This window comes from Falco punctatus (genome assembly GCF_963210335.1).
Source record: "Falco punctatus genome assembly, chromosome: 9".
Lineage (NCBI taxonomy): Eukaryota > Metazoa > Chordata > Aves > Falconiformes > Falconidae > Falco > Falco punctatus.
The window spans coordinates 47,640,306-47,663,616 of NC_137589.1; the positions used below are offsets into that span (position 1 = coordinate 47,640,306).

Consider the following 23,311-nt stretch of genomic DNA (forward strand, 5'->3'; position numbering starts at 1 on the left):
GGAAAAATCAGTGAGCTGTTTCAATAGCAAACGGCTATCATCCTGTCCCCAAGTTGCTCAATTCCCTGTTTTCCAGTGAAAATAACACACAAGCCTTTTTTAAGGTAGTGAGCTTTATTTAGGAAATAAATAAAATTGTAAGAAAATATGAATGATTGTAATAAATACAGCACTTAAAATTACACAGCCATGACAAGTGTAATATTTTGAGGCGTTATTACTCCAGTGTGGTTACGGGGGCTAGGGCATTACTGGAAAAATAACTTTCTGTCCCTGAAAGAACATTTTAAACATGGAAGAGAGAAAAAGACAGAGAGAGACTGTGTGTGTGTGTGTGTGACAGCAAAAATATTCAGTTCCTTCCCAACCAAACTTGATTGGTATTTCTTTATGGGGTGGGGCTTTTTTGACATTTGATACTTCATCACAACTAATTATTTTAAAGGATGCTGTCAAGATAGAAATCAGAGATTTGGCAAATCTCTTCATATGCTGGCAGTCAGGCTGGAGGTTAGTCCCAACACACAACACTTCACCAGCTCTGCTTGCCGGCTGCCATTCCCATGGTTTGCAAAACGTAAGTGGACAGTTTCTCCTTTCCCTTCTCACGCAGTGAGCGCAGCATGGTCTGTCGGCTTTGTGTTTTCAATTGGGACTTGGGAGATACCACGAAGGAGAAATGAATGAAGGAACTGCATAAAGGCCCTTCACTTGTACGTACACACCTGCCTCTGTCTGCGAGCTCGGCCCTTGGGTTGGTGGTACCACTGCTGTCCCACCCGTCCTGCGGAACAGCTCAAGCTGAGCTGCGACACGAGTTTGCTGGAAGTTCAGAAACTGCTGCACCAAACCCCAGCTCGACTCCACTCATCCTGGTTAGCTGGTGGTTAAGCAGGGAACAAAGAGGGCGAGGCTTGGTGGTCTCTGGGAATAAGGCATAGCATTTGAACTTCACACACATCTAGATATTTCTGAGCTTGATTTGCTTATAAAAAAAAATAAATTCCTTACCTCTATTTTTGGAAAAAAAAAAAATTCTAGCAGTTACTTCTATTTTAGCATGTGAAAAGACTTAAACATCAGAGTACATAAAAAGAACTAAGCAATAAAAAAAAAGATCAGTACTTTCTAGGAAGTCACTTGCCTTGAAGGTTCAGGAAGCAACAGAACACTTTAAAACAAAGCTACTGAGGGGTCCTTACCGTGACCTGGACTGGCAGCTCTGGACCTCCCAGGGGTTAACAACCCTCAGAGCTCAATGTCTGAAATGGGAAAGTCAAACAACTCCTGAAATACCAGAGGTGATTTCCCCAAGGCACAGTGTAATTTGGTCACCGATCGCTGATGCAATAGAACGTCTCTTTTACAGAGCGCATAAATATAGGTCTAAAATAAATAGCAAGAAATAAATCATCCAGTATAAGGAATTCAAGCTACAAATGCTATCCACAACTCACTGCCTTCAAGGTCATCAATAGGCACAAACAGAGACACCCGATCTGTGCCTCAGGGGAAGGAATCTGCCCTTGTCCCTGGTGGGGGAACAGCCAGAATCCCACAGGATGGCTGCCAGCCAGCGCAGTCTGACAGGTCCTCGCCTCGTACCCCCGGGAAAGGGAGCAGCACACGCTGCAGGAGGAATGGAAAGCTCAGCTTCAGCCCTGGCACCCCAGAAACCTGCAAAGCCAAGGGTGCTAGAAGGGAGCTTGGGCCGCCCTCCCTAGGCAGAATGACACCCACACCAGGGCCAGGTGTGAGAAAGAATGGTGCCTTGTTCCACAAGTGCATCTGCGGGGTTGGGGGGTGACCGTAACCTACATCTAAAGCGGGAGTATCGGCTGTGCTGATGAAATAATCACAGTTCTCACTCGCAGTAGCGTACTCCGTGGGGCACTGGGCAAAGTACTCGGTATGCTCAGCAGTAGCTAACTCGAGCAGGCAGATTGCAGCTGATGTGAATTAACTCAGTGGAGCACAGGCTCAGGCTCTCTGATTTTGTGTGCACATGAAAACTAATACAAGGTCTCAAGCTGATGTGTGTGGGGTTTTTTCTTGTAAACTAATGAAATTCACCAGGTGATTTACCAGACAGCCATATTTCAAGTTATACTAATTTGTTTCTATAATGCATTTAAGGAAAAGCGTGTCTTCTTTCACATAGGCATATTTAGGTGACTGCAATTTGGACAAAGGGAGGAACATGGGACAGCCACTTGCAACATTCATATCATTCACTGGTCTCTGAAATGAAGCAGAAGTCAAGTCCGGGCGAAATGCATCAATAATATGTTCCCTGTTATTTTGGTCAAGCAACATAAATGTAACCTGAAAAACAAAATGCAGCAATGATGAGTTACTGAACTGAAAAATAAACCAGAAAATGTCAGAGACAGAAGTGAAAACGTGCTGCAAAAGCAGCTGGATGCTCTATCAATACCTAAATACAAATTACAACGAACGTTTTGCAACCTGCAAGGTCAGTTAATATGAACGAGGGAGATTGTAACAGTTTCCAGATGAAGTATTTAAAACTTTGCCACCCGTAAGGCAAAATTAAATGAAGTAAGGAATTATTTCTTGGTAGAGAACTGCACAGCCCAAAGACTTTTCTTTCCTCTCTCTCCTAACAACTTAAACCCTCTGAGTTTGGTTACAGTCATTACATTCATTCTGTTACTGTGGTTTGGAATCAAAAGGAACAGTTCCGTTGCCCGTACGCAAATACATAAAAGGCACAACCTAAATATCAGTATAGAATCTCCCCATCTCATTACCACTTTCATTAACTCAGCGTTCTTTAGCTCTAAACGTGAAATGTATGTATTAATTTTTTAATCCAGTGAGGATTGAGAACTTTGATTTCTATTTTTGTTGGCCAGTAAATGGTGGTAAGGCTATTTGTACGAAAAGCTTACAGAACTATTACCACACAGAGGCAAGTGCTAGAACAGAGATCAGAACCCTGTGCTTACTTCCACACAGAGGCAAGTGCTAGAACAGAGATCAGAACCCTGTGCTTACTTCCACTGCTTTTCTAACCATCATTGCCATTATCAGACTGCACTTACAAAATGAGGGGGAAAAAAAAAAAAAAGATCAGGCTCACAGAAGACATCTATGGCACGTTTGAAGTAGAATTCTAACCGCACATTTCCAACACTTGTGCTTCAGGCAGCAAACCATAATCCCCTCATAAACTGATATTATCTATGTAAGATAGAGCAAGAGCCAGGAAAAAATAGGTCTCTGGCTTTAGCCCAGGTGGACACAGGCTGGGATATATCAAACACCAGTATTCTGGTGTCTGAAAATCCTGCAAGGCAACACATGGAATGTCGGTAGGAGCAGCTTGCCCTGTGTAAAGTCATTCCATTCAGAGACAAATTATTACCCGGGACTGCAGTATAGCTAGCAGCCATCGGAGGGGAAAACGGGAAAGCACTGCCAACTTCCACTAAACTCCAGAGAAAACGTCCCCTTGTGTTCACCTGGAGAAGTGGGTTTATGCCGGGATCAGATATGAAAAGGTTGCCCTTCTTACCTTGTGTCTGAAAGGCCATGGGAGCAAAGCGTCGTAGTCTCCTTTCATGACAACAAAGAACAGGGACACGTGGGTTCCTTTGCCTGTCCCGTCCCCGTTCAGATAAACCCTCAGACAGACCTTGTATCCATACTTTGCAGTGTAGAAAGCTGAAAATCAGAACTCTTTGTTAGTAAAGCATCCTTTGGAAAAAAAAAAAAACATAATGAGTGTTCTGGCATAGGGGAAAAGATAGCGTATAATGGGTTTTGCTATCACAGAGATCAGAAAATACAAATCAGTACACTCTGGAGATTATAAGTGATGAAAATCCAGTGGCTGGAATGCTTTTAGTGCCTCACACTTTGGTGAAAACTACCTATTATTAGCCGCACAAGCATATTTTACCTAATCAAATTACTTTTCATATAGAAGGAAACTGCAGCAGAAAGCCAGTCAGTACCATCAGGCACCAAACTGGGGTTAGAAGAGATGGATCCAGCACATGTCAGGGCAAGTAGCTGCAGTGCAAGGCAAAATGCAAAACGAAAGCCCAGAACAGAACACAACTCTCTGGAAAAGCACATCACAGCTGCCCTGATTTACAGGCAGAGAGCCTGAGGTCTTTGCATAAACAGCATCTTAGTTTAAGGAGCTATTTTAAAAAAAAACTCCTGTCCACATGAGCAGAAAGAAGCACCATTCTAGAGAAATAAGTAGGAAATAAGTGAGTTTTCTAAAGGACTGGGTTCTGCTAACACACGTACATGTCATGTGTTTTACCTGGTGAATACAAACTGACTGTTCTTCCAGTCACAGAGTCTTGTAACTTCCTGCCAACATCTGTTATTTTCCACAGAAAGACCCCGTCGTAGGAAGCTTGCTCAGAGAACAGAAGACTCTTATGAAGGCTGCTCAGGCCTGCATCCTTCTGCGTCAGGCACCGGTGCAACTCTGCAATCTAGAAAAAACAGAGCAGTTCTCAATCAACCCCCTCTCTCCAGGCTGTTCTGCTGCAGAAGTAGCAGAATTGTTCTGGAGTCCTCACGTTCTGAAGGGTCTCCTTTTACTTGTTTTTTAAGTGACAGTTATGCGTTAATACATAAGGCAAACAACTGGATAGACGGTTGTTTGGTCCTCAAGGCGTAATGCTGCTTTAAGAGGATCAGTCAATTAAATAACTGTCTCGCTTGCTCACAGTCTGATCATGGCAAGCTCTGACATTCAAAACTCTCAGGAATACCTGGGCACCTAAACACACATTTAGATAGCAAATATTTGAGATCCCCATTCAGAAATTTACCCAGAACACCAAAAGGATCCTGTAGATGTGTCCAGAACTTAACACTTCACAGCTCAAATTCCTGTGCCCATCCCTGTCCTGATCTCTACAGCACCTCTCACTATGTAAATATTCATTATCTATAGAAGAAGCACACAGCCAGTGCTTATCATAACTGTTTACCTTCAGCTCAAGGCCTCGTATTATATTTTGATCAAGTTCACTCTGTCTCCGAAAGGCTGTGATTTCCAAGTTAGAAGTCTCTACCTCTTTATTGAGCACCGCCACAATATTCTCAAACACATGTAGCTTATTTTCTAGCTCAGAAATCACTTTCTCTCTCACAAGTTGTTGCAGAACAGATTCATCTTCAGAAACAGAAGATCCAGGGAAACAGTCTACTTCCAGATCCCCGTTGATTTCCAGCCCTACTGGGATCTGCAGATCAGAGATGCTTTTTCCTGCACCATTCACATTCAGTTTTGGCTGTGGGATGAAACCATGTGCAGCTTTGGCAGCAGTGCACAAGCTTGCCTTCAGTTGCTTAATGTGCTGCAGCAGAAGCAGCATGTGGGCCCCAACTGCAGTTTTTTCATGCTCCTTTATCTTCTCTTTGCTTCCCTGTAAGAAGACAACACTGTCAACACACTCTTCACACAACTACTGTAACTGGCCTGGGGCCAAATCAAACAACATCCCCTTTAACTTCCTGGGAGAGACAGAGGTAGAAAAACTGCAAGATACCGTCCCAGCCACATAGAAGCCAACTCTCAGAGGAGACATGGAGAGAGGGAAAGATTAGCCCTCTAATCATTAATAAGGCTATGTGTTCACATGTGTACACATGCTACACAAAAATAACAATATCTGTATTAAATGGGATGCCAGGCAGAGTCCCAGCAAGATTCTCAAATAAGCCAATATTTAACACATATACTGTGCACAAAAGATGAGACATGGCAACAGACGCCAACTAAAGTGCAAAGATGACCCGTTACTGTTTTAAGAGGCGTTACCCTGAAGGGAATATCCGAAACAGCATAGAACAGCGTACCTGATAAGCCAGCACAATTGTAACAAACATCTATTTTTATCTGAAGTGAATGTACAGTGCAGGATACAGAGTATCACTGGCTGAACTGCACCTTACACGCACGGTGCAACCATGGCAGTTCCAACACCACCTCTGCTGGTCTACTAAAAGTGGGTAGACTTTTCCTCTTTTCCTAAAGATATTATTTAAATCAAGGCCTACTACCTCAAACACAAAAGGCTGGCTAGACCGAAGGCACAGTGCTGAGTTGTGCACCACTTGAGACCTTCCTGAAGGCAGCCATTTCACTCACCCTAAATGAACAGCCAACTTCAGAAAAACGACATCCATCCTTGTTGATTAAGGGTGTAGAGACGTTCTGTTGGGAGAAAAAAAAAAAGTAAACAAAATAATCAAACACCAGTTGAAAGGGATGCTTTTATTTACCTATAAACAACTAGGGCACGATCCCAGGAGCTACAAATCAGGTTAATTCAAGTCAAGGCATTACCACAGTTTACATTGTCCAACCAGCTTTGAAAACTCATTGGTAAATCAATCAAGGGTGTGGTTGATTGCACGCTTCTTGCATGCAGCCTGGCAGTTAAATGTCCATCTAACATAATGATATAACATCATTTAACAAACCACAGTGATTCCCCAGTAACAACTTCTCATAAATAAGATGCCAGAAAGCAAAGTGGCCCACCACAGGGGGTTACACCGTGCACACAGCCGCTCCAGCTCTCTTCCTCTTCTTAATTCACAGAAGAGCTGTGTCATGCAGCACGTCCTGGGAATGAACGGCAAAAGCTCTGACTGACTTTCAGATTTAGACCCCCTCCATAAGCAGAAGTTTGTCTCTTTAAATGCGCTGTTATACAGCATACTCCTCTTTTGCTCATGTAGGTCTCCCTGAATATTTGAAAGGAAATAAACACTTCCCCACTTTTGTAAGATTAATTGAGAAGATAATTCAACAAAGTTAACTGTGAGAGCGGGGAAGGGAAAATAGCCAGCAGAGCTATGTTTGGGTTTAAAAAGTGCCTAGATACAACTGCCATATCTAAAGATGTTCTCAGATGTTTATTTAATCTAAATGAACAAGTGATACTTTTATTAACTGAAATAAAGCTGTACTGCAGTCACTCATCTTTTACCTACCTTCTCCTTTGCTGGTGTTTCTGTTGGCACAGGGTTTTGGTCCTTACATAAATTGTCTTCACATGAATGTTCCTGTCATTAGCACAAGAAGAAAACAATTCAGTACGTTATTAAAATAACTGAGCATCTTTACCTACCTAGGAGTCTTTGAAACAAAGCTTGTATTTGGGAATGCTATTCCCATTTTACAGAAATTCAGGAATCTGGCAGACTTTTCTACAAGAAAGTCTGTGTTATGGAAGAAAAAGTTTACAGTATGTTTCTTGGTTTCTTCCTGGAAGGTGTGGATTTAAGGAAGGGTAACTTCCTCAGGAGCACTACAAGCTCTCCATGTGCAAAATCCTGTACCCCTGTCCAGAGAGTGCCTGCTCTGGGCCTCAATACATGACAGGCTGCAGAGTTCTCTGGCTTCTTTTTAGAGGAAATAACGTTCAGAAATTTGGGACTGAAGCACATCTGCTAAAAGCAGCTACTGCTGTCCCCTGTACAACGAATTGCAGACTCAAGAGGTTTCTCCAGCTATGCCTCTAAGCTGATTACTCTCCCTCTCAGCCCAGCAGGCATGCTCGGTGACGGATCTCCAGATGTGATACCTGTTAAGTGAGAGTACAAAGTGTGATCTTTCACTTACGGGGCCCAGAGCTTTTGGAAACTACTTACAGATGCTTTGCAAGGTTAACCATGGGAAATCTGATACAAGATGGGCAATGTACAGGTCTTGCACAGTTCTAACCACAGTTATGTGCGTACACACACAGACAGACATGTATATATGCAATGACACGCAGGTGGATTACAGAACAGAAAGCAAACATACAGGAAACCCACATATAAACTCTTGCATTGACCTCACAGTCTGCTTAACATGCAGACCCTTCTTGCATCCTGCTTATTGACATTTTGAAGGCTGGAATCCAAATTTTCCATCACAATGTGCTAATGCAAAATGCATTACTGCTAACATGAGACTTCCTGCCTTTCTGGCTCCGAGAAAGGTAAAGTAATCCTCCTGCCATTGGTTCATGCAGCTGTAATGTGTGTATTCAAGACAGCAACTGTCAGCTTTCAGTTCATGCAGTTCAGGCGGGCTGTCTCTAGTATTTATAAACACCTTTCCTTGCATGCCAGTACACTTCCTATAGCAGTCTAGAAATCTTTTGATAAAGCCATTCCAGCAACCTTCAAGTCTCCCCTGCAAAGAGTCCTGAGGTTTCTCTTTTGATCCTCAGAAATACAGCGACAGTTTCTTCTCACTCTCTAACTCATTCTTTTAATACCCTGTATCTTAGCTATTGCACAAAGCATGCCTTTATTTTCTTCCTTTCTGCTATGTGACTCCTTCAGATTACCGATTTCTTGAGGGGGACAGAGGTTGGTGAGAAGTTTATTTAAAATATGGAAATGCAAAAATCACAAAACCAGTAACTGAATGGCAAAGATGGAAAGAGTGAGAGCAGTGCACAAAACTTACTATTTGCTCCCAGAGAACTACAGATACATGGAATGCACACAAATAATCAAAATCCTTATGCCACGTAACTGCAAATTTAATAAAGCAGATCACGTAACCAGCAAAATTCCAATTCGACAAATACTAACTAAGGGAGGCACAGAAAAATCAACATCTGAAGGCAAATCCCCTGTGTGGTTGCCAAGGTTTCCTAGCCAAAAAATTAATTAGATAATAGCTAACCAGAACGAGCAGGAGCAAAACAGTTCTTCATCGCAGGCAAATGAAGCCTACTGAGGTGGATCTGCAGTATCACAGACCTCTGAAAAGAGAAAGGTGCTCAGGGAACACTTGCACAGCTCAGGTTTCCTCCTCCAGCCTGCCTAGTGCACTTACAGAAGGCTGAAAGGGATTAAGTGTTGCCACCTTCTGGTATTTACTGTCTCCCCGAAACATACACTGGATTTAACACTGGTAAAACTGTGCCTGGGTTCAGATATTCTTCTCTCCTGTAAGAGTTAGTAAGATATAAAGAGCACGTGCAAAAGCTTCCCAAGAAGTATGTGTTAGCAAAAGCACCTTATTCTTACCCTGGAAGCACTGTTATCCCCCTGTCAATTAAATCTCACAGCTCAGTATTTGGAAAGGCATAAATTCATGACAGTTATGACTTGCTAAGCTATCCACTGCTATTTACTTCAGGCTTTTTGAGATATTCACAAACCTCCTGCCACGTTGTAGGTCTTAATATTCCAGGACAAAACTCCAAGGCTGGCAATTACTCTCTTTAAATCATCTGGAGGGTACAATATTCATTACGCTACACCCCAAAAGAGTGTTGCCCCAGCAACATTTTCTGTTATAAAAGAGCCCACAGGGTCTGAAGTTAGGTGTGGTAGGGATGAGAATGTTTTCAGAGCTTTCAAATGGAAACACACACAGCAGTGTTAGCATGGGGCATCTCTCATTCATGCTGCTATTGCTTTGTTCCAGGAGTTTTTAATTAAACATCCTAAACAACAGATGATATACCTCCATTATAAGGCTGAGAAGCGAGCCATGGAAGCTGTACCTCTGGCAATCTCTTCGTATAAGAACAGAGAATTTTCTATCATTTCTATCTGCCCCACCACACCATTTCCTTCTTCACCAACACAGAATAGTTTCCATTAGCTCCCTTTATGCCCTCAGACCACTCCCAGAATCTGGACCATGCTGCATCTACAAAAACGTGGGAAAATAAACAGCACCTTTTATTTAAGCTAAAATGAATGAATAAAGGCACTTAAAATCTGCAAGTCAGTAATGCATAACGTTGCCTTGCTATCATAATTTTGAGCATTGACTAAGAAAGTCTTTACTTTTAAGAAAGAATGCAACAGGTGTGGTAACATAAACTTAGAAGTTTGATGATCAACTACAAACTTAAGAAAAAAAGAAAAAAATTGTTTTCAAGAGGATTTTGAGCAAATGCTGGGGACAGGCTAGTGTTACCCTGTGTATATACATATATGTGCAGGCTATATACACATAGATTTCACAAGTCCCTGTCACAACATTAGGAAACACAAATTAAAAGTCAGAAATATAATAAAATATACAAAATACAAAATTATAAATTAAACAAAAATATGTTTAAATAGTCACCGAGAAATCTGCGGCAGATTCAGGGTACGGTCTTCCCGGTCCACATGGTCACTGCTGCAAACGTGGAGAGTTACACCTAATAGAAATACTATCTGACAAAATCCTGCCTTATGAGTTTGTGGGCAGTTTTATTTTGAATAAAATTACAGCCACTTTCAAGATCTCTTCCCTGCCACTGTCTGTGTTCTGCTTCTTACCTGTCTCGTACTGGGACACGTGCTTTGAGACAGGAGCTAAAACATGTGCTGCCCAAGTCCTGGATGAGCACACAGATATTTCCCCTCTCTGTTGTAACATCACAAGCAAACTCTCAAACAAAGCTCATTTTTCCCTCCAACACATGCATGGAAAAATTAGCAAACGCAGGAAAACTAAATATTCTCCAAGTGCAATAGCGTTCACAAATCAGAATGAAAAGTGTCATGATCGATTATTTAAACCATTAATATAAAGCCCTCGTTTGAAACGGAGAACTGTTCTTACTTGGTATTCACTGCTGGATAAGCTCCGCTTACACTTCTGACACATTGTCACATTATTAACACATCCATTTTCCAAATGATCTGCAAGTTTCTTTCTCATCACCATGTGTCCACAACCAGTGTGACAAGGGATTAAAGCATATTCACATAAGCTCTGATGCTCCTGGAAGTAAAAAGTTATAAACCAAAATGAAAACTGAATTTATCACATTTATCTATAAATAATAGATAAAAAATAGGAAAAAATTACAAATCTATAAATAGTCTCCATTCTGCCAACCTAGATCTTTGCTTTGCGTTTCTTCTAAACTTAGGTAAAGTCCCGCTCCACAACATTACTCAGATTACTTGTGAAAAATTCACCAACTTTACTGGGGCATTTTTGTCAATTCTTAACTTAAAAAAAAAAAACACAACAAAACTTTTGAAAAATTTAAATATGAGGTTTCCCTTGAACTGTCTCTTCTCTAGTGCTTTTGTTTGAAAATACCATGATCCTGGTCCCAGCTTTTTTCCTTGTATTAGAAGATCCCTAACTTGTAGCCAGGGCTTTTTCAGGGTGGTTTTTGGGGGTTTTTTTGTGGGGTTTGGGGTGGGTTTTTCTGAGCACTAAGACCATCCTGCTCTGTCTGATAGGATGAATATGGTTAGTCTGCTGACATCTTTGCATAGGATAAAAGAATGGACATCCGACGCCTTCTATGCAACAATTAGGACACAATCCTTACCTATGTTCAGAATAACTTTTAAAACCTTTCCTTTTCAATATTTGCACCCTCTCTTCTCAACAAGGAAAAATATCAGCATTACCTCTTTCATAACATCCAACAGGTCTACTTTCAGATTCTTAAAAACACAATATTGCAATAAAAACTGTTTACTCTGACCTCTTTTCCTGAAGCTTCTGTAGACACTGTGTCACAACTGATTTTGTCTTTAAAGGGAGATGGCTGTCCCCTACAGAATAGGCTCAGAAATGCCAATTTCAATCACACGCCCAACTCTCAAATCAATTTTGCCATGTATTCATGCTGAGAGGGGCTCCAATTCTCAAAACCATGAAACTAAGCAAACGGAGTGAATTTTTCCTTAAAGAAGAATACGCTCAAACAGAAAATTTGTGCAAAATTAGCAAAGAAAATGCAGCAGCACCTCAGATGCTTATCAGATACACAGTCACACCAGGTACACAGAGGACTCCCTGTAACAAATGCAGAAAGACCCTCTGTTCCTACACCAGAGGACCAAAATAGAGCTGCTTTAGTATCAGAATTATCTGCCTTTTTTCATTGTTCTAATTTGCATGGCAGGTTCACAAATCTTGCCTATTTAAATACTTTACCTGGGGCATTTCACATCAGTCTGAAAACAATGGTGAACACATTCAATCAATAGGAGTAATTTAAGCAGGAGGAAATTATTACTCTTATAAAAACATACTAAGGATATTGCCCATAACAATGTTCTGGAGTCGGATGTATTCTGGTCTAGCAAAACCGGCCTGTACCATCTTTGCATGTAAATAGTAAGTAAACCCAAGGGAAAAAAGAATCATAGTTGATGTAAATTTGTGCAACATTAATTTCACAGTCATTCATGAAGTTCTGGATTTAGTCAAAGCCCTACTGGAGTTAATAGCGTGGGTTTAGATACCCTGTTGGCATAAATCATGATACCTTCGCTGATTCTAATCACGTTGCTTAATTTGTGTTTGCTGAGAACTCAGTTTCATTGTCTTTCTGTCCCCACTCAAGTAAGAGTGCATGTTAATTTAGATAAACTGCCTTTAAACATACTTCAAAATTTTTCATGGTACCAGACCAACTGCATCCAAGGGTCACACAGTGTACTTTTAGTTCAGAAATCTCATTATTAATGGCAGCATCACCAAAAGCCTGGAAAGTAAACACAGTAAGGAAAAAAAACACTGGTCAGAAAGTACTCCAGCATGCATTCTTGACATAGGAATAAAGTGACTTTATCGAAATTGCAGATCTTGATAAATCCCTTATTATTTTTTTAATTTATTGTACTGCCATAAGACTCTCTAACCTATCAAGTAAATCTTAGTGTAGTAGAAGCCCAAATAATTATGAAATAATTTCTTTCTTACAGTTCAAGAATAAACTATTTGACGTGATATAATTTTCCTGAAAACATGCCTAGCCAACTACAGCTATTATTTTAAGTTTCTTTTCACGGAAGCCTGAAATATGTCACATGCAATGAATGTGCTGACAGGACCCAAACTATAGGGTGCTGCCATGTGCCATGCTTAAAGAATGCGTTTCATTATCGGAGTCATTAACACCTCCTAAACGTGCTGCAGAGAGGACTTGAGACTGTTCTGCAGTGAGAGTACATTTCTCAGACCATGGCTGTTTCCATTTAGTATGGCACTGTGTACTAAAGAAATGTGAACCATATGTGAGTGGGGTTTTTTTTTGCACTACGTAGATCTTTTCATTATGTTAACCATGAAGAACTGTACAATTACCATGTAAATTATGAAACACTACACACTTTTACTATTACATCTTGCACAATCAAAACTGACACAAGAACAAGTCCTATTAAAGTTATTGGCATGTTTTTAGGTACTCTAAGTACACAATATGGAGGACTGCAGATTTCCCATGTAACAACACAGAACAAGGAAAAAACTGGGGGGTGGGAAGCTTTAAAAATAGAGGCAGGAAAGCATTTACAAATTATGCCCACATTTCAATAAAGTTACTGAAATTCTACGCAAGGAGCTAAAAAAATAAGCAAACAATTATCAGAATCAACATTCCTGTGTTTTTTTAATCTAGATACAAGATGTTTGTACTTACCTACATTTGCCGTATTAAATCACACAAAAGCAGCACAGCCAATGCTACGAATAGTAATGAGTTACATTTCCATATGAAAAGTCTCACTGAAATTAATTTCCTAATCTCAACCTGCAAGCAAATTCCAGAACTTTGCACACAAACTGCAAACAACTCCACAAACAAGGAATTAAAAAATAATCATGTAGGGTGTACAAAACCATGTATGGCTCCACCTGCATACATGGAACAGTTTATGCACTAAGCTAGCAATCAACGTACAATTAGTGAAAGCACCCCAGCCTCATCCTCTAAAACATTCTAGTCTAATTTATGAGCAAAATCAAAAAGAAGAAATTCAATTTATCAGGCACATGGTGGCTTTTCCCTCCTGTGTCATAACAGAAAAACTCCAGGAATTTCCTGACATTACAAAATAGATCATTTGAAATATACTGAACTACAGGGTCAGTCCCAGCAGCACATGCATTTCTTACTGTTTTGTGCATTCCCTGTGCTTTTTCTTTCACACTTGTAGTTGCTAAATCATTGAAGACACTATTCGGGTAAAAAACAAGGCAGGAAATCCTCATATCTTCTTTTATCTGCACAGGCCACTGCTTCTAAATATTCGCCTGAACCTCTGCCCTCTTAGCTGGGCACATGAGTTTGCACAGAACTTCTTTAGGGACCTGAGTCAGACCCCCATACAGTAAATGAAACGACTCTCACTGACATTGAAGTGCTCCAGGTCAAACAGAAAATATTTCTGATTTGATATATTGCAGTTGCACATCTCCCTTCTTTCATTTTAGCTATTTCAAAGGAAGATGTTGATGCAGGTGCTGCTGATGTTGATGACGAGTGGCTGTTGTGGCACACATACCTGCCCAGACCTGCCTGCCCCACAGCTGGCTGTGTCCTACCATATCCCATCCAAAAACCCCTGCCAGACGCACTCCCCTTGGCACTCTGACCCAGACAATGTCTATCTCATGGCTTCCTCCAGCTACAGGAGGACTCTGGTCCACAACTCATGTGAGCAGGAAGATCAACTAGCAACAAGTTTAACAAACAGATCCATCTGACTAAAAGCTTCCCAGGATAAATTCAGCAGTTCTTTCTCTCCAGCTAAGGCTGGCCCTCTGCAGCAGGACCAGGGTCTACAGTTACTCTAACACAGCCACGAGTGGTTTGTGTTCAGTTCAGAGCAGAGAACTGTCCTCTAAGCCAAGCTCATGAGTGACAGCAGACAGGGTGTGAGCAGAGGCTTGGGAGGGTGCCCCCACTCCTCTGACTTCCGTGACAGATGCAGATGCTCAGTAACTGATGCTGATGAACAGCACCATGGTAAAACAACATATACATTGCATAGGAAGGAATCGTAAATCCAAAGTGTAACAGGGAAGGGATGGGAGTTACCACAGAAATAGATCATGGCATGAGATAAAGCAAATACACATCCTGATAGGGCCTTACTTTTCCTTGTGTAGGTATCTTACATAAAATACAAACACATAAACAGATAGCATAGGCAATAAACACTAAACAAAACCACTGCAAAGGTAAAGCCAAGATTATCAGGAACACATATAAAGAATAAACCTGCTAAATGATTTTCATTATTTATGTTGTTTACAAACTCCAACCATTTGCTATAAGTTGATCTACATAGGCAGATTCTCATGCTTTCATGGTGATTGACTTCATCTGGACACTCAACAGGGATAAGAATCTGCCCAGGCAGATCAGCTTGCAAGAGTGGGGCCCTGTTTACAACAACCCAGCCACAGTTTTTGCAGAAAGTCCCAGCAGACTTGGTGAGAATCCCACAGCAGAGAAATCCCAAAGTTACAAGAGAACTAACAGTCAACGCAGAATAAAAAGTTCATAAGGGTTTAGCTCTACCTATCTGTGGTTACACGATGTATGAAATTCTGTTACTGGGAAATTCATTGCAGAACGGAGGATTTTTTCCGAGATTAAGTGCAGATTCATTATTCTGCTGCAGCCACTTCCTAAACTTTGTCTTTTACCTCACTGCCAGCTGCCTATTGGGTTTCATTTTTCCCTAAAAAATGTAGACAGAACGTGTGTCTCTTGGTATTCCTGCACGTAACCAGAAAGGAAGGAAAAAGACGAGCTGGGACTGAGCCCTACGGCCCAGTTAGTATTCAGGATATAGAATAATGCAGCTGTCAGCCTGGAAAATCACACAACAGCAAAAGAGATCGGCACCACTAAATTCCAGATGAAACATTTGCCAGTGCACAGCTTCTATCAGCTATTATGTTTCAGCTCTAGTTTTTCCACTGTTTCCCCTGATACCTGACTGTCAAAATCCTTCTCCGGCAATTTAGCCAGCTAACTGACACCCTGGCTTTTTTTCCTAGGGATGCTCCACCTGTAAGTCTGGTAACAAGTTTGAAGGGTACAGAGAAGGGTATGAGATTGGAAAATCCACTAGGATACTTAATAAGGATAGTAATTACAGCTAAAACATACTACTACAAGTAGGAAAGCAACAGTTTCTTTTGAGACAATAAAAAGTTAATTATATGGTAGAGTGTGGGATTATATGTTGCAGAACCTGACAGACTTGGAAAGCCCTAAGGCTGCCATTATACTTTTTAAAATCAAAAACTGTGGGAAATCCAAACAACTAAAGCATAAGTTAAAAAGTGTAGCTGTCAGTTGCTATCTCATTTTATATTACTGCCTCCTAAACTGTAGCCCAATGATGACTATAGAGTAATCCAGAGAATGGTTAATGATAGATTAATGAACTGTGAACTACAACTTACCTTTTCTTCTGCCAATAGGCTTCCCTCACCTAAAGTGCTGGGATCTTCCTCTTTACATTTCTGGCAAATTGCATTTTTATTGTTTCTGGCAACAAGAAGAATGAAATAACAATCAGCTGGTGTACTGTAGTTTAGGAGGTCTTTGTATAGACACTGACACAAACAAAACCATGGAAATTGTAATTTCCATTCAAAATCCATAGTTCTTGATCATCAAAGCGCCAATCCTTGAACACACTGACATCAAATAAAATCCTGCTGTTCTATTCCTCAAGACTATGACTAGGCCCATAAATCTTATCTGTATTTCAGCAAAATAAGAGCAGCGTAGATCATACAAAAGAATAAAGATGGAAACCTATTTATCTCATGAATTATGCAAAAACACCACATAGGAAAGTTAACATGAAAACTAAACTCTTTTAAAACACAGACAATGCCCATTTTCCCAAAATAGATATATAGACTTCAAATTACAAAGACATAGTAAAACTGGTGCAGAATTGAGTTCTAGAAGTTAACACCCTGCTGCAGCTAAAAAAGATTTTTATCTCCTCTCAAAGTATTTAGCATAAAGTTTTACAGAGGAAAAGTCAAAAACAAAACTTTACTTCAGAGGTGTTTCATTGCCAGTGCTATTTAGCATCCAGACAACTAATGAACCAACACAGACCAGGAAGCTCATCAGAAAAGCATCCATCCAACCAGAGCATAACTGATTTCAAACTGTACAAGTTAGCTTGTTTGAGCCAGTTTCCTGTTCGTGCTGTAAGGACAAACTAGTGAGAAGATAAAACAATTCTGGTTATGTTCTGCTGACAGTTTTATGAATTTGCGGTTTAAGTTGCTTCATTAAGGGGCTTTGTTCTACATTGACAGTAACGGATTTATGCAAGTTGGTCAAACACATTAATTTCAACACATTTTTACATTATTATACACTGATTTTCAAATCACATATGGCCAGTGCATTGATGCAGCCTTTCAGGTGGCCCACACTTCGATGAGAGCTGGGCCTGCACAAACTGGCATGCACAAACTAGCTTACTAACAACATCCAGGAGGAAGCGTAGTAACAGGCATGACATTTACTTAGGCAGTACTAAAGCCCAGTCTGGATCTTGACAGCTGCTGTTTTCCAAAACGTCAAAGCTCAAACTGCAATGCAATTTCACCTCTCACCTGCAGGGCAGCCATACCCTTTTCCAAAGGCTCTGGATCAAGGTGTAAGTGTTGAAAGAAAAGGTAGGACAGAAGCAGCTAATCGAGCAAAGCAAATTCCCACCCAGCTCCTGGTTTTCAGGTTGTCTGGGACAATGGCTGTCCCGGTTTGTCACAAATGGCACAGCACCTTAACATGTAGTGAGTGGCCCAGCTGAGTTACTAAAAATAAAACTTTAAGACAATGTTTATTAAAATCCTGTAACCTCACTTATTAAAGGAGTGTGGAGTCCTGTGAAAGTATTAAGTCAGCCTTGTACTAGTTCTTCAAGGTTGAATCAGAATCATTCCCTCACACTTACAGATAGGAAAACTGACTTCTGCCAAGCCCAGTAATCCAGCCTTCCCCACCCTGTTGACTTCCACACTGGAAAAAAGGAGGTAGAGAGCACCCTGCACGCCACCCCAGGTAAGTACTTCTCAATGGTAAAACGACTGCGGCACAGCGGGCTGAGTAGCCACAGACTCATCTGCTGAGCACAGCGGTGTGACACAGCTCTCGGGAGCGTATGCAGCCACAGACTCTGCCACAGCAGCGTGACCCTCTGGAGCCAGGACCTACCGTACAATCCAGGAGAGGCAGGCGGAGCAGTACCTATGGCCGCAGAGCGTTTGCAGGGCTTTCTTCAGAATGTTATTACAGTTGCTGCACAGGTACTTCTGATCGGGCGCATCCTCACAAATGTTAGTGGGATATCCGAAAGGAAATTCATTCTCATCAGGAGAAGAGCCAGGGACATCCTGCAAGCCTCTGGTTGTTTTCTCAGCCATCTGAAGTAAACTGTCAGGGATAAGGAAAAAAAATAGGCGCTCAAACAAGCAGGCACAGGCTCACTTTGATGTGAGAAAATGTATCAGGCATCAAAGTCCACGAGCAGCTCCAAACCTGTGCAGTAACCTAGCGATCTGTTTAATCGAGTCTACAAGTGACATGTGTGACTAAATGTCACCGTGGGGTTTGACTAGGTACCTGCAGGAAATTACTGTACAGATTTAAAATTTCCCTCAAACACAACTTGAAAATGGTCAATATATTACAATAAGGGGCTGGGGTTTTCTTTCCAGAGTTTTTTTACCTTGTAGAAAGATTAAGTAAATATTGCCATCATCTTAGAGCTACAATCCCATCGGTTCACATCACACACAATTATTTCCTGTAGAGTAAATCCCCAACCACCTTCAATTCCCAGCAGCCAAAATTCGTGATTGTGCTTCACAGATGCAGAAACCAAGCAACTGATGTGTTTGCAGTGACTTTCCTGAAGTCACAGAGCTACTGGTGAAACGAAAAAGGAAATCTTAAGTCCACAAAGTACTTAAACGCTTGTGCTCTTACCAGATACGCCTTGTGCCACATGTGCCAAGGTGTCATGCACATTCAGTGTAAGGTTTAGTTACCAAGAGCTGTGCAGTTGAGTATTTTTGAAAAAGCAACAAAAAACGATTGTGGGGTCTCCACAGTCACTTGGGAAGTTCAGGAAGGCTTTTCACCCAGGGGCCTGGTACAGTTTGATCACGTAATGCCTTTATAAATCTATTTTTTTGCCCGTATATAGTTTGATCACAATACCTTTATAAATCTATTTTTTTGCCCATATACAGTTTCATCACAATAACACCTTTATAAATCTATTTTTTTCCCCGTAATGGTACTGACACGCAATAACCCAGCTCAGTATTACCAAAATCAACACTGACTAATAAAGTCTCTGAAAAAAATGAAGCACAAGGCTGCCTAGGCCAGGCACAGGACACGGCACACCCTGGATTTAACACACTCCTCTCTGGACAAACAGCATGTTCACTGGCCTGGTATCGCCAATTCCCTTGGCTTCTCCAGACGTGTGCCGGGGAGCTCAGCACCACTGCAGGGGCTGCCCCATCCGCCCAGAACCGTCAATTAAAAAGCAGTGACACTACAGGCACAGCCGGCGGGCTGGTGCCCGGTGAGGAGGCGGTAGACCAGCCGCCCGGCTGAGGAGGGGGCAGACGAGCTGCCCGCCAGCTTCTGCCGTGCCCGCGGAGCCCGTGGGGCAGCAGCCCACGCGCGGGGGCCTGACACCGGTGACACCGGCAACCCCGGCACCACAGCAGCCTCAGGGCACGCCATCCCCGGCTCAGCAGGGCACAGGGGCGGCAGCGAGGGCGGCCAGCACCCCCGGGGGCCCCCCCACACCCTCCGGCTGCCCCCCGGGGCCGGGGCCGTGCGCCCGGGGAGGCCGCGGGCGGTCTCCCCTCAGCGGGGCCGGGCGCGGCGGCGGGCGGGAGGCGCCCAGGCCGCGGGCGGCTGAGGCGGGGCCCGCGCTCCCCCTCCCGCGCCCCTTACCTGAGCCCGCCGGCGCCGGGCCCGCGGCCTGAGGGGGCGGCGGGGCGAGGGGCCGGCGGTGGGGCGGGGCCGGTGCCTGCCCCGGTGGAGGCCGGCCGTGCGGTGCCGCAGGCGGGGGAAATGCAGGCGGCCGGCTCGGCGGAATCTGGGCGACTGCTGCCTCGCTCCGGCCGGGAGGAGCGGGGAAGGAAAGGCGGCCCGGGGGCCGGGGGGAGCCGGCCTTCCCCCGCCCGGGGCAGCGCGGCCCGGCTCCGGGCGGCGGCCCGGGCCTCGGGAGCCTGAGCGGCACCGACCCGCCGGGAGGACATTCCCCCGGGACAGCCGGCATGGAAGGTGCGCTTGGCTGACCTGTCCCTGACACAGCCGCTCACAGCGGCGGTGACCTGACCCTGTCACTCAGCCAGCAATCATGCCTGCCCCGAGCACGATGGCAGGGAAAAATGCCCTGTCTGACCCCCTGTCCCCCCTGCCCCCGGGAGCCGCAGCCTTGCCCTCCGCACCCCACCGAGAAGCCCCCCGACTGCCCCCGACGCCGGCACTGACCCCCCCTCAGCTAGCACAGGGCAGGTAATACATGCAAAACCCTCTCGGCTGCTCGCAGCGCGGTAAAGATTTCTACAAATGAAAGTTTCGCTCTCAGAAGGTCCTCTTTTCCCCCTGAAATTTCACTATGAAATCACACGCTGTAACGCTGTCTGCCAGGATTCGCTTAGAAGAGAGAAAGTTGCAAGCTGCAAATGTGTCAGCTCTTCCTCGGGAAAGAAACTTGGGGAATACCGCTGTGGGGGGAGTCCTAGCTGCAAATTAAAAATAAAAAGTGGAGGTGGTTCTCTAGATGCTTCACTTGGCTCATTGCTCCACCACATTTACAACTATGTTTGCATCCCGGTGCCTTGTGACTGCAGGGAAGCTGCTGGGGCGGTTATTGCTCATCAGCATCAGCCTGAGAGCTTCCCATGGTGTGTGCACAGGTAATAGCTCCACATCTGGAACAGCTGCCCTGGGCAACTGCCCCTTCACCATCATTCCAGATTACCAATCGCAACACCAAACAGACTGGAGCTATGTTGGATAATCAATGAGAAGGATGCTTCTGGCATCAAGACATAGCCCTCCTTCAAGTGTAGTATACTGTAGTGCTTTGTTGCATTGCTAAGAGAAATATTGGAATTAATTATGGAACTTTTTTCCCCTCACACTGTTATAAACAGCTACGTTCGTGTTTTCGTGAAGAAGCAAAGACCATCCATAAACTCTGCTCACACAGCTGCGTGACTCAACTCCTATATTTGCCTGTATGATATAACATCATTCTTTTTCATGCATTCCTCTGCTACACACATACTGTATTTATTGAAGATTTTCCAGGAAAAAAAAAATCCATTAAACTTCTACCTTTTTGCCTCAAAAGGGCTGTCAAACGAAGCAAGAATAACCTAAACATTTTTCTAGACTTCAAAAGGGCAGTTTAGTTTAAAACCAAATACACCTAAGGAAGAAACCTCTAAAAAGATAGCCAGGTCCCTGGGTAAGATATATATTTATCCCTTACAGGATGATATACTGGAAGTCTATATACACACACAAAAAAATGAATCTTCTCAGGATACAGTACTGTGAAGATATTATAAGCACCAAGCCCGGCACTGTTTGCAGAATACAGGCTAAAGAAACCCATAATATTACCAAGAAACAGGATGTAAAAAGTTTATACAAAATATTCAAGATTGCAAATTCAATCATCTTTGTGGTAAATTAAAAATAACAGGAAGTATTAAAAATACACTCAGAACACAGTAAGAATGTACCTGGTCTCTTTAAGGCAGATAGCTGCTCAGTTTTCTCTGTATGCTGGCTCATTTGTGGGACTTGGAGACAAATAATGACCATCTTCTAGCATCTAGGATTTCTAATAATAAAATTCCCATTCTTGCAAGCAGTTTGTCAAAAAGGTTTCCTACATTTATGTCCACAATCTCTTCAATTTTTTTATTAAAAATTCACCTGTGGGCCAAATGCTTTCAGTTCCACCCTGCAGTCCCACAGGAATCAGGATGCAAGACTGTTTCCAAAAGAAGGATTTGATCCTTCACTTTGCCAGATAATCCTTCCTTTGCTTTCCCTTGAATGAGACAGGCTTTTGACAAGTGACATGATTTTCTTTTGAAGGCTTTCACAGTTTAAAAATGATGATGCAAAGGAAATTGTCATTATAGGGGGAAGTGAACACAAGCCTGATGGAGCCAACTGCAGAGCCAGTTTTAGGGAATCCGTCTGGCTTACTGCCATACATCACCGGAGTGGTGCTGGGTAAACCACTGGCCTAGTAAATGCTTCCACCTTCCCCTGCAATGAGGCAGTAACTTTTGCTTCCTTTTATAAAACACTCAGATCTCACCAGATGAAAAGCATCATGTGCAGTTCAGTAACGCTGTCATATCACAAGAAAATGACTAATTTAGCAAGATGGGCGTGCAATTATATATGGTCATACACAGCCACGGTACCTGCATGTGTAACCTTTTTTAAGAGTCAGGATGTTATTAAGATTTGGCAATGAAATTGTGGAAGAGGAAAAGCATGTCAGTTTTACTACAGTTTTTTTAAGGTTTCCAGTTTAAATGTCAACATTCACCTATGTGAGTGAGAAGACTTCCCCTACCAATACTTGCAGAATCACATGTGTAGTCTCTTCATTTCCACTTCCCTCTCTCTACTTCTCTGTGCTGTTAACTTACTTGTAGACGCTGCAAGTGCAGAGTCATAGTGCCATGTACTAACTAAAGTTAAAAGTCTATGGGAAAAGTATGATACAGTCTTAGTAGTCCTTACAGCTGAAACATTTCAGTTTTATCATTAGGATTGTTAAAGTTCATGGCAAGTTAATCTGGCACAGACAGTTGCTGCCAGGATGTGAGTTAGTTTCTGAAAAAGTTTCAAAAATATTTCTGGAGGTGGTTTTTTAAGCTTTTGTAATATAAAGAGGTGTAAGTTAATAATTTCAGAAAGATCAGTGTTTACACCAATGGGTCAGTTTCTGTTTCGGTATGAAGGGGCACCTATATGTCTCCCTTCTGTGCTGTCAACTTGCTCCTTTTGCTTTGAGACTTCTCAAAAAGTATTACACCTCTGTCTGAAAAGGTGCTGAATTACACAAAGGAACTAAAGATAAGTTTTTGGTACTTTCCAAACTAGACATATTTCCTCTGGTAAATTTCCCCCATATGAGATCAGTTAACTGAAAACAGGATGTGGCTCAGAGAGAGATTAACATTTGAAGTTTAACTTTATTGTAGAGCCATTCCACCAACGCGCAGCATTGCAGGGCACTGTGTTACTATTTAAGATGAATGATCATTTTTACAGCCAAGAAAAAAAGGTCATAAGGGAATATATTTAATATGAGTATTTTCTTCTGAAAATAATCCAAGGGCTTGAGATTTTTAATGAAACAGATTTCTTAGTACATTTAAAAATGGAATTTAGGCTCAGATGTTAACTGTCTTAAAGACCATGGCCAATGTGCAAATAGTATTTCCAGGGCTGAGAATCTCATTTCAGAGAGGTGC

At 42.5% G+C, this 23,311-nt stretch overlaps 1 protein-coding gene across 5 annotated transcripts; it reads right to left on the reverse strand.

Moving 5' to 3' along the window:
• Window positions 1-95: 95 nt before the first annotated feature.
• TRAF1 (TNF receptor associated factor 1) lies at window positions 96-22,056 on the reverse strand. Of its 5 annotated transcripts, none has more exons than XM_080402190.1 (11): window positions 21,551-22,056; window positions 17,979-18,197; window positions 16,196-16,280; window positions 12,375-12,473; window positions 10,580-10,741; window positions 7,000-7,071; window positions 6,149-6,214; window positions 4,986-5,423; window positions 4,304-4,481; window positions 3,542-3,690; window positions 96-2,325 (listed from the first exon to the last, which is right to left on the reverse strand). In XM_080402190.1, exons 2-11 carry the CDS (start codon window positions 18,185-18,187, stop codon window positions 2,110-2,112), a joined length of 1,674 nt encoding a protein of 557 aa, XP_080258316.1. In that variant the 5' UTR covers window positions 18,188-18,197; window positions 21,551-22,056; the 3' UTR covers window positions 96-2,109. The 5 variants fall into 5 exon arrangements, with proteins under 5 accessions (XP_080258316.1, XP_080258315.1, XP_080258313.1 ...); XM_080402189.1 differs by lacking the exon at window positions 21,551-22,056 and adding an exon at window positions 20,326-20,670; XM_080402187.1 differs by lacking the exon at window positions 21,551-22,056 and adding an exon at window positions 19,743-20,235.
• Window positions 22,057-23,311: the final 1,255 nt, after the last annotated feature.

Coding starts and splice junctions, on each gene's coding strand:
- TRAF1 (XM_080402187.1), bottom strand. CDS start 20,050: ATGTCCTCCCGGCGGGTCGGTGCCGCTCAGGCTCCCGAGGCCCGGGCC. Junction 16,281..17,978: donor TGCCTCTCCTGGATTGTACG/GTAGGTCCTGGC, acceptor TCTTGTTGCCAG/AAACAATAAAAATGCAATTT. Junction 12,474..16,195: donor GCCTATTGGCAGAAGAAAAG/GTAAGTTGTAGT, acceptor TTTACTTTCCAG/GCTTTTGGTGATGCTGCCAT.